The 12,173-nt window shown below is 52.2% G+C and overlaps 3 protein-coding genes across 3 annotated transcripts in view; all 3 read left to right on the forward strand.

Moving 5' to 3' along the window:
* The window catches only part of GTF3C2 (general transcription factor IIIC subunit 2), a 32,836-nt gene extending 22,703 nt beyond the window's left edge, over window positions 1-10,133 (forward strand). Inside the window, exons 19-23 of the transcript XR_010384252.1 lie at window positions 562-636; window positions 7,346-7,438; window positions 7,533-7,628; window positions 7,877-8,224; window positions 9,192-10,133. The gene's annotated coding sequence lies outside the window, so the exon portion shown is untranslated. The remainder of the gene's footprint in view (window positions 1-561; window positions 637-7,345; window positions 7,439-7,532; window positions 7,629-7,876; window positions 8,225-9,191) is intronic.
* MPV17 (mitochondrial inner membrane protein MPV17) lies at window positions 567-10,133 on the forward strand. The gene is made up of 7 exons (XM_031466764.2): window positions 567-636; window positions 7,028-7,143; window positions 7,346-7,438; window positions 7,533-7,628; window positions 7,877-7,909; window positions 8,172-8,224; window positions 9,192-10,133. The coding sequence occupies exons 1-7, from the start codon at window positions 567-569 to the stop codon at window positions 9,259-9,261; spliced, it is 531 nt and encodes a 176-aa protein (XP_031322624.1). The 3' UTR covers window positions 9,262-10,133.
* Window positions 10,134-11,137: 1,004 nt separating this feature from the next.
* Window positions 11,138-12,172, forward strand: UCN (urocortin). The gene has a single exon (XM_031466765.2). It carries the CDS (start codon window positions 11,333-11,335, stop codon window positions 11,711-11,713), a length of 381 nt encoding a protein of 126 aa, XP_031322625.1. The 5' UTR covers window positions 11,138-11,332; the 3' UTR covers window positions 11,714-12,172.
* Window position 12,173: the final 1 nt, after the last annotated feature.

The following is a 12,173-nucleotide window of genomic DNA, read 5'->3' on the forward strand; positions in this document are numbered from 1 at the left end:
CGGGATCTGGGGCGGAAGTCCCTCCCGTTCAGGTCACGTGGTAGGGGCTGAGCTCGCGCACAGGTGAGTAGCGGGAGATCCGCAATGACCGGCTTAAAGCGCCCCACGCACGGGGCTCCTGCAGCGCGGGTGACCGTTCCAGGCCTCAGGGAGTCAGAGGCTCTATTTCCGGTGTGTAGTTGGAGTCAGGGAGGATGCGGTCTGGTTCCAACTAAGAGTCTGAATTTGGAGACCGACCAGGCTCTGGATGAAAGCCAGAGCAAACCTTTCCTCCTGTGTGTCTCGGTCAGGACGGAGGCCCCAAGAAAACCCTGCTTCGGGGCTGGGGGTGGGGTGGGCGGGTGGCTGCCGTTGGGATTCCATAGCCGCCCACAGGCTTCCTCTCTTCCCTGATTGTCTAAGGCGACCCCTGTAAGAGGAACCTGTACAGGAAGCCTCTGCCCCTTAGGACTTACTGGAAACGGAAAGGGGAGAGGAAGTGGGCAGAAGGGAAAGATGAGTGTTTCTTTAATTGTAGGGAGGGGCAGTGAGTGTGACCCCCATCTCCTCTCGCCTTGACAGGAAGCATGGCTCTCTGGCGGGCTTATCAGCGGGCTCTGACTGCTCACCCATGGAAAGTACAGGTCCTGACAGCTGGTGAGTGTCCCTGTGAGACCTGAGTGGTACCGGAGCAGGCTGATTTGGGAGGCAGAAGCTTGCCCCACAACACCTCCCTTATGTTTTGCTTCTATTTAGCCCACTTGAAGGATTAGCTCTCATCCCAAGCTGTACCCAGTCAGTTTTGGAGGGAGGGTCCCCAGGGCTGTTCTTAAGGAAAGGGGTATGCATAGGTGGCCTAGCTGTAAAGTAGGATCTGAAAAGTCCTTAAAAAGCTGAGGAGTCATCCTTTTAGGATAAAGGCATTGCCCCAGGAGGCCTTAACTTAGAAAACAAACAAAGGCCTCTTTAACACTTTACAGTGTGCAAAACACTTTCAACACACGTTATCTCATGGGGTCCCCACAAAAGTCAGTAGGCTAAGATTACTTAAGTCCACATTAGATCACACACCTAATAAGTGCTGGAATCAGACTCTGACCCTAGTTTAGTTTTCTTAGTATTGTTTTTATTGTGAAATATATCTTAACACACAAAAGAATGGTTAAGATACGTAAGTACCATATGAGTAACATAAAAGTGAATACTCCTGTATCAGCACCCAGCTTTGAGACCCCTTGAGTGCCTGTCCTTAATTCATACACCCCCAGAGATAACCAATTTCCTGAGTTTTGTTTACATCATTATTTTGCCTTTCTTGTAGTTTTACTGCCTATGGATTGTTTGGATCCCCAAACAATATACTAATCAAGGATTTATATTTACTATAAACCCAGTAATTGAGAGGCAATCTCACAAAGGTAGCCCAGTGATTTACCTGTATTTGTTACCATTTTCATTTTGCAGATTAGCTAATATGAGAGAGGATGGCACAGAGATAAGTTTTACAGGGGAAAAGATTAGAAGGTCTATAACTACTGGGACAATGCAAGGGTGATCAGGTTCAGGCAGGGATCTTGCCTATGTTTAGAGGAAGGGAACAGGATTCTAATGAGTACCATGGGCTTTTGAGAAGAAGACTGTTGAAAGGGGTGGGGGAGCTAATGAAAGCCAGGGTGCAACAGCAATCCTGTTACTGGAATAGCCACACATCAGCACCAGAAACTTCACTGTGTGACTGGCCAGGGGATGGACTCTTTTGCCCCTCCCTGGGCCCCTCTCCAGCCTTCTGTGCTCATCTACCCCACGTCCTGTCCTTAGAGTGTCCGTCAGCCTGCATGACTCACCTGGCTGCGTGTGTGGTGACTCATGCTGGATTGTGTGGCTGTGATGGGAACTGACACGCTGGGCCCTTTGCCCAGCCTCAGATTCCCTTAGGGACCCTAACTGCCGGAAGGAAGTTTCCCCCTTGTGGCCATCAAGAATAGGGAGGGAAGGATAATCCTTGTGAGTCCCTTCCCAAAGGATCTGCAGCTGACAAAGGTAGGAGCTTTAGCTCCAAGGGGCCCAAGTGCAGATATGTGATTGGACGGGAGTGCTGGTCTGTGTGTGCTAGAGCCCTGTGACTTCACCCCCCAATCCACCCCACCCATCTTCCTAATGCTGTACCCTCTCAGCCCTGAAGCAAGCTCTAGGTAGCATTTTTTTTCTCTAGACTTTCCGAAACCTTTCAGAGTTTTCCTTCCCTGCTGCTCAGTGTATTCAGATAAAACTACAAATAAAGGGAGGAGGTGAATTTAGCTCGCTGAGCTGTCTTTAGATCGCAGCACAGTAGGTCCTAAGATCCCATGGGATAGCTCATCACACTGGAAAACAGAATAGAGATTTCAGACTTGGAATTAGAAGACCAAGATTTGAATCTCAGCCATAGCACTTATGTAAATCAAGACAGGACAATAAACCTCTTTGAGCCTCAGTTTCCTCACTTAAGAGTTTGAGTTTAGTTATGTGACCTCACAGAGTCAGTGTAGAGATTATCTCTATGAAAATGGTTTAGAAATCAAAACACGCTTAAGCAACTTAAAGGCTCCCGGAATTGGCTCTTTCTATAAGTATTGGCAACCCAAATGCAACAAGCTATTCTTTTTAAAGTGGTGTTTGGGTTGGGTTTGTTCCACTTGCCATAAATCTGAATGTGGATAACTATCTTAACCTTGGTTCTCCAAAAAACAGAGCCTGAAGCTTCTTTGCAGGTACTTTGTGAGGGAGCAGGAAGTAATCCCATGAGGGGTGGGGAGGGATAGCCAATATAAGGCTGCATTATCAAATTGGGTACAGCTTAGGGCACATGGCTGCTCAATCCCTTAAAACTGACTGAGAAGCTCTTTGAAATGCCTCTGAAGACTCTATGGGTAAGTAATCTTTTCTGGAGAAAAGGAGAAACCTTTACCCACCAGCTTTATCCCAAATTGGTCAAAGGTTTGCCACATGGGATGTTAACGTCCATGCTCTACCAGGTTGCACATGCATAGTTTCCGGGCAAAGCATCAACAGCTCAGCCCCAGGTAAGGCATAGGCCTGAGACAAGGACCTATCAGGTGAACTGCAGTTGTGGCTGGAGTAATAGATAAGTGAATCAAAAAGATCTGAGATAGTTTGAAAGAAGTGTCTGATACACCCAGTTTTGGCCACGCCAGAGTCAGGAACAGGGCATCTTGGGCAAAGGTCTGCTGTGTGTTCTTCAGAGTCTGAGTCAGCTTTCTCCCATCCTTTCTTGAGGGCCCAGCTCCATCCCTCTTAGTCCACTCTGGTCCTACTGTGGAAGCAGCTGAACTTCTGCACACACTGGTTTCCCTGGAGTCTGAATTATGCCAGAATATGAGAGCTAAACAGGCATTAGAGACTATCCAGTCCAGCCCCTGATACTACAGAGAAGGAAACTGAGGCACAAGGAGGGAGTGACAGGCATGAGGCCTCATGGTCAGTGGTGGAGTTGGCATTAGAACCCGGACTCTCCCCAGTGCACTGCCCTGCACTTGAGACACCTTTGGCCTCAGAATGCTGAGTGTAGCCCCAGCTAGTGTAGGCTTAAGATACCTGACAAGCTACAGAAGCCTTTGCTTGGTCTCATTTTCTAGCAGGAGGATGGGTTCAGGGCAGGAGTGGGGAGAGCGTTCTGACCAATCCCAGAGGAGGCACTCCCCTCTCACTGCTGGGCTTCAGTGACCTCCAGGCTCTGCCAGACCAAGCCCCTGTCCCAAGGGGCTGTTTAATTGTTGGAGACTTCTGGAGAGAAATGAGGCAGTACCCTGGCCACATGCCAGCATCTGGACCTGCAGACCCAGGCCTCCTATAGTCAAGGCCACGCTTCCTGCTCTTCATTCCAACTTCCTGTCCCCTAGCCTTCTCATCTTCCATTGATATTTTAGTTTCTTGGATCTGAGAGTCCACACACAAAAGCCAGGAGAGGACTACAATAGGAGAAGGGGAGAACTTGCTCCCACCTGTGCCTAGGGAGAGGATGTGGAAGTTGGGGCTTTTCCACTAGTGGGCATGGGGTGATCCCAAATAGATCTGTGCTCAGGGGTAGGCTCTCCCCACCCCCACCTCAACCCCGTGCTGAATCTGGTTGCAGTGACGGCATGAGAACTGGCACCTGCCCAGGGGCATGATGTCAAACCTGCGCCAGTGTCTACCCGCTGGGCTCCTCGCCCAGCCTGGCATTGGGGCATTACTACCCAGCAGCCCCTTTTCCTGCCCCATCAGGGCTCAGGCACTATGTCTCGGCTGGCCTCCAGCCCCAACCCCCTGGAAACAAGTCCAAGGAAAGGAGAGTCAGAACACTGGAGGGTCCAGACCAACCAGATCTGTCTAGGAAGACCCCCAGAGTCTAGAGTGGTTTGGGCGTGTTTGGGCTCTGGGTTAGGGAAGGTGGGATGAGGAATCTGAATGTCAGTCCTTCCTGCTCAAACAATCACCTGGACCAGAAATGCAGGTCTTGCTCTATGCTTGGATCAAAGCCTTAGACCACCCTGGAGCTGCTGCAGGCCCCTGATGATCTGTGGGCAGAGGAAGACCTGGGCAGTGTTCTGTCTGAAAGGGACAGAACTGGCAGGCCTGCAGGCTCCACACCACCTACTCACTCCTGCTGCTGCCCGTTCACTTGGTAATCTCTCCGGCCTGATGGGCATGGTTTGGGGGCCTGGGATCCATCTTTCTCAAAGACTGCAGGCTTCCAGGGCTGTGGGACTTGAAGTCAGGCCCTTTGGTTTTCATTCCTGCTCTGCCTCTAGCTCGTGTGTGACTGATGGTAAGCCTTGAAGAGGGAAGACACACCTTTCTTTGTGACTGTTTCCCTCCCAGGAATATTGCTCCTTGCCCTCCACAAAGTGACAAGGAACAAAGGAACACATTCTGGGGAATCAGAGAGGAAGTACCTTAGTCCAGGAAGTGTCTTTGATATGCAGGCCTTTGGGACCTTGTTTGGGCAGGAACCCCCTGTGAGTAGCAGCCACAGGAGCCTCTTGGTGCCACTGCCCCCTGAGCCCAAGTTTCAGCCTGTGCTGGGAATTCCCTGGCCTCCGGCTGGCTTCCCCTTGAGAGAAGGCCTGGTTCAGGCCCCAGCTCACTCCTTACCAAGTCACCTCATCTCTCCAAGACATTAAAGGGAGGTGTGACCTCTACCTTCCAGATCTTTTGTGAGGATTAAATGTGTGAGAGCCCTTTGTATACTGTAAATGTCTTGCCAAAGTAGAAGGGCAAACTGTTAGTTCCTTCACTTAAGCAGTGGCTGTCTTTCTGTTCCACCCTCCCCAGGCCTTCTCAGGGTCAGTCTTTCCTTTATGCGTGCCACAGCCGCTCACTCCCCTCCCTGGGCTTGCAGCTGGTGACCCCAAGTTGTTAGGGCAGGGGGATATGGAGTTAAGTGCTAACTGCGTGGAGCAAGCCATCAGTTCCCCTGCTCCCACACCATGAGCCTGAGTGCGGTCCGTTGGGCTAGACAGCATTCTCAGTGCCCATCCTGGGACAGTCCTGTTTTCTGGGATGATACATTTGACATTTCTCCTCAGTTTATTTCTGAGCATCTTCCAGGTGCTTGCTTAGGTGTGGTGGGGGATAAAAGAACAAAGATGTCCAGGATTCTGTACTTGCCCTCTGGGAGGCCAAGTCTAGCTATGTTCTAGAAAGAACCTCCACCACTCTGGGAGTTTCAGGGAGAGGAGAGGCAGGGCTCCCTTGATGGGTGTACTGAGGGTCCCAGAGCTGTTCCACGGCTGGGCATGCCAGCAGCCTAGGTCACCTGTGGGTGTCCTGGCCCCAGCTCCAGCCCCAGCCGCAGCTCTCGGCCTTACTCAGCTGCCTGTGACGAGGCTGGCCAGGGGCAGGGCTGTGCAGAGGGTGCGGGGGAAGAGCAGTGAGTGTGCAGCCAGCACCGACGTCAGAGCCAGCTCTGGGCCAAGGAGTGGGGTTGAAGGATGAGGATGTGTTTGCCCAGTGCTAATTGAGGGCACAGGGACAGTGGTGGCTGCTGGGCTGGAGGGGGCTCTCATTACTCAGTGAGATGGACAGGCAAGCCAGAGGTCACACGGTCACTCCCAAGCGGCCCTAGAAGTATGTGTTTGCTAGAAACCATCACACCAGCATAACTGAGTGGGGGCTCTGTAAATAGTGGTAATTTTTGTCTTGGTTTCTAGGTGTGGGTATCCAGCTTGTGCCACTTGGAGCCGGGTATCTGTGCAAGTGAGGGGAGGGGAAGCGGGGGCAAAGACCTGGAGAGAAATGGCCATAATACCTACTGGTAGCTCAGTCTGGGTCTTGAATGGGGGCCTGGGTTTACCTGATCAGGCCAGGAGATGACCGGGACTCTTCCACACAGGAACTCTAACTCAGCCAGTCATGCTTCTGCCTGGGACCATTTGAGCACTCATGTTTTAGAGTTATTCTTGCTGTTCTCCACAAAGAGAGACCCCAAAACCAAAGGGAAGGACATTGGCCAGGGTCTTGCTTTGAGCTGGGGTAAAAAACCCTCAGGATCCCTTACCATTCTACGCGTGATCTTTTCATAGTACGGTGTCCTGGAAAGAACACCGTCTAGGAAATCAAGCCACCTGGTTCTTGCCTTGGCTTAGCCACTTACTGACCTGCTGGGATATTAGATCCCAGACCTTCATTTCCATACCTTTAAAATAAGGGGTTTGCACAGAATTATCTGGAAGGCTTTCCCAGTCCTGACAGTTGGTGCTTCTCAGCCCCTGGCACCTTAGATTCTCCTTCCTACCTGTGGCTTCTGACTCCGACTCCCCTTCACTGCTCAGTGCAGAGTTCTTGGGCCCTGGCCTGCTCAAGGCTGCTGCTCCCAGTTTCTAACAGGACACATATGAGGTGTCCTGTTAGACACCTTAAGGCAGCAGGAAGAGACTGGCCATTTGCCCCAAAATTAAGCCCTTGGGCTCAGAGTGCCAGAGCCTCATTCAGTCAGCAGACTTACCTCCCTTCTTGAGATGGCACCCTGCCCCTGGGAAGTATCCTGACACCTGTGTACCCTGCACAGGGTCTCTGATGGGCCTGGGTGACGTTATCTCACAGCAGCTGGTGGAGAGACGAGGTCTGCGGGAACACCAGACTGGCCGGACCCTGACCATGGTTTCTCTGGGCTGTGGCTTTGTGGTAAGGGCTGCTGGTGGATTGAACAGTGGTCTTAGTTCCCTGTCATCCTTTAGTTTTTCTTGGCCCCTCTCACATCTTAGCCAGCCTTGAGTGTCTGCTTCCCAGGGGTTTGGTTTCTAATGCTCAGGGGAGGAGCTTTGTTATATGAAAGCCTAGATCTCCCCTCTGCATCCCTGTTCCCTTCTCTGGGGTTTACTTTCAGGGCCCTGTAGTAGGAGGCTGGTATAGGGTTTTGGACCGGCTCATCCCTGGGACCACCAAGGTGGATGCACTAAAGAAGATGCTGTTGGATCAGGTGAGCAGAAAGAAAGGGAGTTGGGAAGGGTAAGCCATGTTGGGGGAGGGCAGGGGTTTAGGTGCTCACAGGCCTTTTAATTTCTCTTCCCTAGGGGGGCTTTGCCCCATGTTTTCTAGGCTGTTTCCTCCCACTGGTAGGGACCCTCAATGGACTATCAACCCAGGACAATTGGGCCAAACTCCAGCAGGTGAGCTGGGCAGGTGTGGGGACAATCTCTGGCTGGCAGACTGGCAGGCCTGGGGGAATGAGGCAGGCTTCATGGGGATGGGAAGGGTAGAGGCACAAGTAGGGGAGGGGAGGAGGTGGTGGGGTCCTGAGGGGGTGGGGTGCAGGAGTGTCTCCTTTGAACAGAAGTCTGTATGAGATACTCAGACTGGGAGGTGGGAGCCACTTGGAAATGCAGGTGTTCACTTGTTCCTTCTCTTGTCTCCTCAGGATTATCCTGATGCCCTCATCACTAACTACTATGTAAGAGCTGACCCCTCAGTTGCCTGTTCTCCTGCCTTCTTGAGTCCAGAAGTACCCAGGGATTGGGGGTCCTCCTGACACAGAAATCCCTCAGTTGGGATTACTCTCTCATTCCCGGTGTGGGCACTGTACTCAGGGAAGCACTCACCTGGTTGTGCAGCGTGTTCTTGTCTGCAGAAGTTGGAGTAAGGCCAGGCAGGGCAGTGAGCCTGGGTCAGGTGATGGAGGCAGCCCCCCAACCTTTACCTTCTCTCTCTTATAGCTCTGGCCTGCCGTGCAGTTAGCCAACTTCTACCTGGTCCCTCTTCATTACAGGTATGACAGATCCCCGCCCCACTCTTCAAGGAAGATGTACATTATGAACAATTAGAGACAAATTGATTCTCATTTTAACTTACTTAGACCCTCCAGAACACTCTGCCCTGGTCAGAGGTCCTCAGACTCCTGAGCATTTTATTCAGAACCTCTCATCTGTTACACAGCTGTCCCAGTGTCTGCCCATTGGCCTTCTTTCATCTTCCTAGGAAGACTCTTGCTCCACAACCCTTGTCTCTAACTTTTGTGGCATATCTGCAGGGACAATGCCTACTGTGCTTCAGCCTAGGTTAGGCAGAAAGGTAGACTAGTGGGAACTTGGTCAGGTTAGTGCACAGCAAAGTATTATTTTACCCTACGTAATACAGGAAGTTGCTGAAACCATAATAAAAAATATAGTGGAACTCAAGATGAGTGGTTAAATTATTGGAAGTGGCTTTGGGAACAGGAAAAAAACAGGAAACTCTTCAGAGGGAACAGGATCAAAATTGACATGAATAGCATAGCTAAAAGGAATACAGGCTTATGAACCAAATCCTAAGCTTTAGGGTCCTTGCAGTGCTCTTTGAAACTAGAGCAAGGTAAATTTAAAATAAAGAAGAGGTACTACTTTATATGGTGGGCAGCCCATTTTTGGAAGATGAGATCTGTACAAGATGGACAGACGTGTATCTAGAAAGAGCCTGGACGGGAGTATGAATAACAGCCATGCATGGAAAGATGGCTGCTGAAGGGGGTTAACTCTGAGGCTCTTGTCTGGGAGACAGAGCTCTGGGCCAGCACCAGAACCTGAGCTGGTGGTCCTCTGGTCTGAACCACACATCCCTTCATGGGGGCTGAAGGAAGGAGACCTAAATCTGGATGTTCTTGGAGGTAATCCCTCCTTTTGCACTGCACTTCGCCATCTCTCCCTGCTTGCTTGCTCCTTATTCTTCCTCTTCTTCATGATGCCATCCCTGTTCCTTAGGTTGGCTGTTGTCCAGTGTGTTGCTGTTATCTGGAACTCCTACCTGTCCTGGAAGGCACATCGGCTCTAAGCCTGCCTCACTCTATTGTTTCCACCTTGCAGTGATACAGCTTGACCCTGGAAGGGTCAGACCACCTCCTCAAAGTGGGCACATCAGTTTTCACGGGGTTCGATGCCTGGGCAGAACTTGATGGGATTAACACTCTGAAAGGCAATTTCACTCTAAAATGTAACCTGACTCCTACTGAAATCACCAAAACCTTGATAATGGTCTTATAGCCACCACATAGTAGGCACTCCATAAGTACTTGTTGAACTATATGAGTTTGTCAACTTTGGTTTATACTCATATCCTTGCAAATGCCACTCATCCCCATTCTTCATGGGCACACATTTGTTTTTCTAAACCTCCCCAGCCCTAGTGTAGCTCCATTTTGGGAGATCGCCTCAAACCCTTTATATGGTGCCTCCATAAATATGTTACTAAGTAGGTCATCCACAACCTACAGAGGCAATAAGTAAGACTTAGCAGAAAACTACTGGGGAGTTGAATTTTCTAGAGCTTGGAAAGAAGCCTGGAGAACACCAAGCCCAGTCTCCTGTTTTAGATGAGGACACTGGGGTCCACAGAAGTGAGGTGACCTGTTGACACCACGAGTTTGTGGCAGAGTAGAAACTTGAACCCATGTGCTATAGATTAAATGTTCATATCCTCCCCAAATTAGTATGGTGAAAACCTAATGCCCAAGGTGATGGTATTAGGAGGTGGGGGCCTTTGGGAAGTGATTAAATCATAAGGGCAAAGCAAGAGTCCATGTGAGGACACAGCAAGAAGATGCCATCTATGAATCAGAAAGCAGACACCAAACCTACTGGCGCCATTATCTTGGACTTCCCAGTCTCCTGAACTGTGAGAAATAAAGGTTTGTTGTTTATAAGCCACCCAGTTTATGGTGTTTTTGTTACAGCAGCTCAAACAGACTGACATCAAGTTTCCTTACTTCCTACCCAGTGATCTTAACCTGGAGGGACAAAGATAATGCTGCTGTTGTGATTCCCAAGAGAAAACTTAACTTGGCTAAACTTCTGCCTTGTGGCAAACCCACAAAAGCAGATGGATTAGCCTTTTGTTGTCTGAATGTACCCTGAGTGTAGAGACCCTCTTTTTCATGGTACCTCAGTCAGACAGCCCTAGAATTCAGGTCCTGGGGCTTGAATAAGATCAAGAATACTGGCAGCTCAAGCTGCTTCAGCTGCCTCTTGGGTGGCTACCATGGTAGTAGCTGAGTGCCAGCGGTGCTGTCCTGATGCCTCCATTTACAGAACTGATTGCTAGGGCAAGGGACTAGGTCTGAGCAGCACAGCGTTTTCCCAGTGCCTCTGGCCTCTTCTGAGGCTAAGGACAAGGTCAGCACCACGGACAGCCCCACGGTCCAGCCTCCCTTTCGTCTGCCAGAGAAGGCTGGAGATCTGGACTAATCTGGTCTGGGGATGGGACCCCTAGTCACTGCCGGCTGTTCTAAGCGGGTGAAAAACTCATGGCTCCCAGAGCAATTTTTATGCCCTAGCTGGCTTCTCGCTTTCTTGAGTCCGGTGTCACTTCCAGAGACGCGAAGAGGCTAGTGTCCTGAGGCGCGCCCCTCCGGGTCTTCACAGCCGCAATGGATCGGACTCGAAGCTGCGGCCGTTTATTGTTCTACAACCAGTGCATGTTCCTCGCTGACGTCAGTCGGAGCTGTCCTGGTGCTATATAAGGCTGGCGGCGGTCCCGGGACAGACCCTGTGTTCCCCAAGGCGCCCTCAGCCCGCCCCGAGGGTCAGAGACTGGAGCTCCGTCCTGCACCGTGCAGACGCTCTCCGGCAACCTGTGAGTGGCTCTGAGCATCTGCCCAGATTCCCTCAGCACCAGAACTGCGCTCAGCTCACCTACCGCGACCCACTAAGAGGGAGGGAGGAAGAAAAGGGTGGCAAAGAACTGGGCAGCGGCCGGGGCTGGAGAGAAGGCTGTGGGCACCGGGCGGCAGTCTCAGGGGCCCGGCAGGGGCGCTGGAAGTGCGCGGGAAGGGGAGTGGCACCACCTACAACTGCCCCAGACGCACCTCACCCTGCGCTGCTCCTGTGTGTCCAGGGTTGGTGGCACCATGAGGCTGGCGGGACGCGCGGCGCTGCTGGCTGCGCTGCTGCTCCTGGCACAGCTGCGCCCGGGGAGCAGCCAGTGGAACCCGAGGACGGCGGCGGCCGGGGTCCAGGACCCGAGTCTGCGCTGGAGCCCGAGGACGCGGAACCACGGTGGTGGGGCCCGCGCGCTCCTCTTGCTGCTGGCGGAGCGCTTCCCGCGCCACGCCGGACAAGGCGGTTGGGGACCCGGGATCGCAGGCGAGCGGCCGCGACGGGACGACCCTCCACTCTCCATTGACCTCACCTTCCACCTGCTGCGGACCCTGCTGGAACTGGCGCGGACGCAGAGTCAGCGGGAGCGCGCCGAACAGAACCGCATCATATTCGACTCGGTGGGCAAGTGATCCGCGGGGTCTGGGTCCCCGAAAACCTCGACCCCCATCCTCTATCCCCAAGCTGGGACATGCGTGTGACAGGAACTGATCCAGTTCCGCGGGGCTAGCGCGGCCTAGGGATACCCTGAGCACTCTCCGTATTACTAGTTTTTAATAAAAGTGCTGAAGAGCCGTTGGCCTCTGTTGCGGGGAAGAGGGGAACCACAGCAGGGTGGGAACCCGTGGGCAAGTGGGGCCTCCCAGGCCAGCGGGAGGGAACCAGATGCTGCCAGAAGGCTCCGCAAAAAAGGCTTTCTGCCAGGGTCCTGGGGTCTCCGTCATCCCCCATGTCTCCCAGGAACTCAAGCCCTGGTGGCGCTGCACCACCCCGACCCTCATCCCTTGGCACTGGGCTGGGGAATCCGTGCCTAATATGACAGAGGTGCCCAACAGGGGTTCATTCCACTTCCGCCGCCAAAATGGTCCCAGA

This window comes from Camelus dromedarius, chromosome 15, assembly GCF_036321535.1.
Source record: "Camelus dromedarius isolate mCamDro1 chromosome 15, mCamDro1.pat, whole genome shotgun sequence".
NCBI lineage: Eukaryota > Metazoa > Chordata > Mammalia > Artiodactyla > Camelidae > Camelus > Camelus dromedarius.

Bases quoted from the DNA above. Each gene is read 5' to 3' on its own strand.
- MPV17 (XM_031466764.2), top strand. From the start codon at position 567: ATGGCTCTCTGGCGGGCTTATCAGCGGGCTCTGACTGCTCACCCATGG. The intron at 7,144-7,345 runs GTAAGGGCTGCT...GTTTACTTTCAG, and splicing joins CTCTGGGCTGTGGCTTTGTG to GGCCCTGTAGTAGGAGGCTG. The intron at 7,629-7,876 runs GTGAGCTGGGCA...TTGTCTCCTCAG, and splicing joins ATTGGGCCAAACTCCAGCAG to GATTATCCTGATGCCCTCAT.
- UCN (XM_031466765.2), top strand. From the start codon at position 11,333: ATGAGGCTGGCGGGACGCGCGGCGCTGCTGGCTGCGCTGCTGCTCCTG.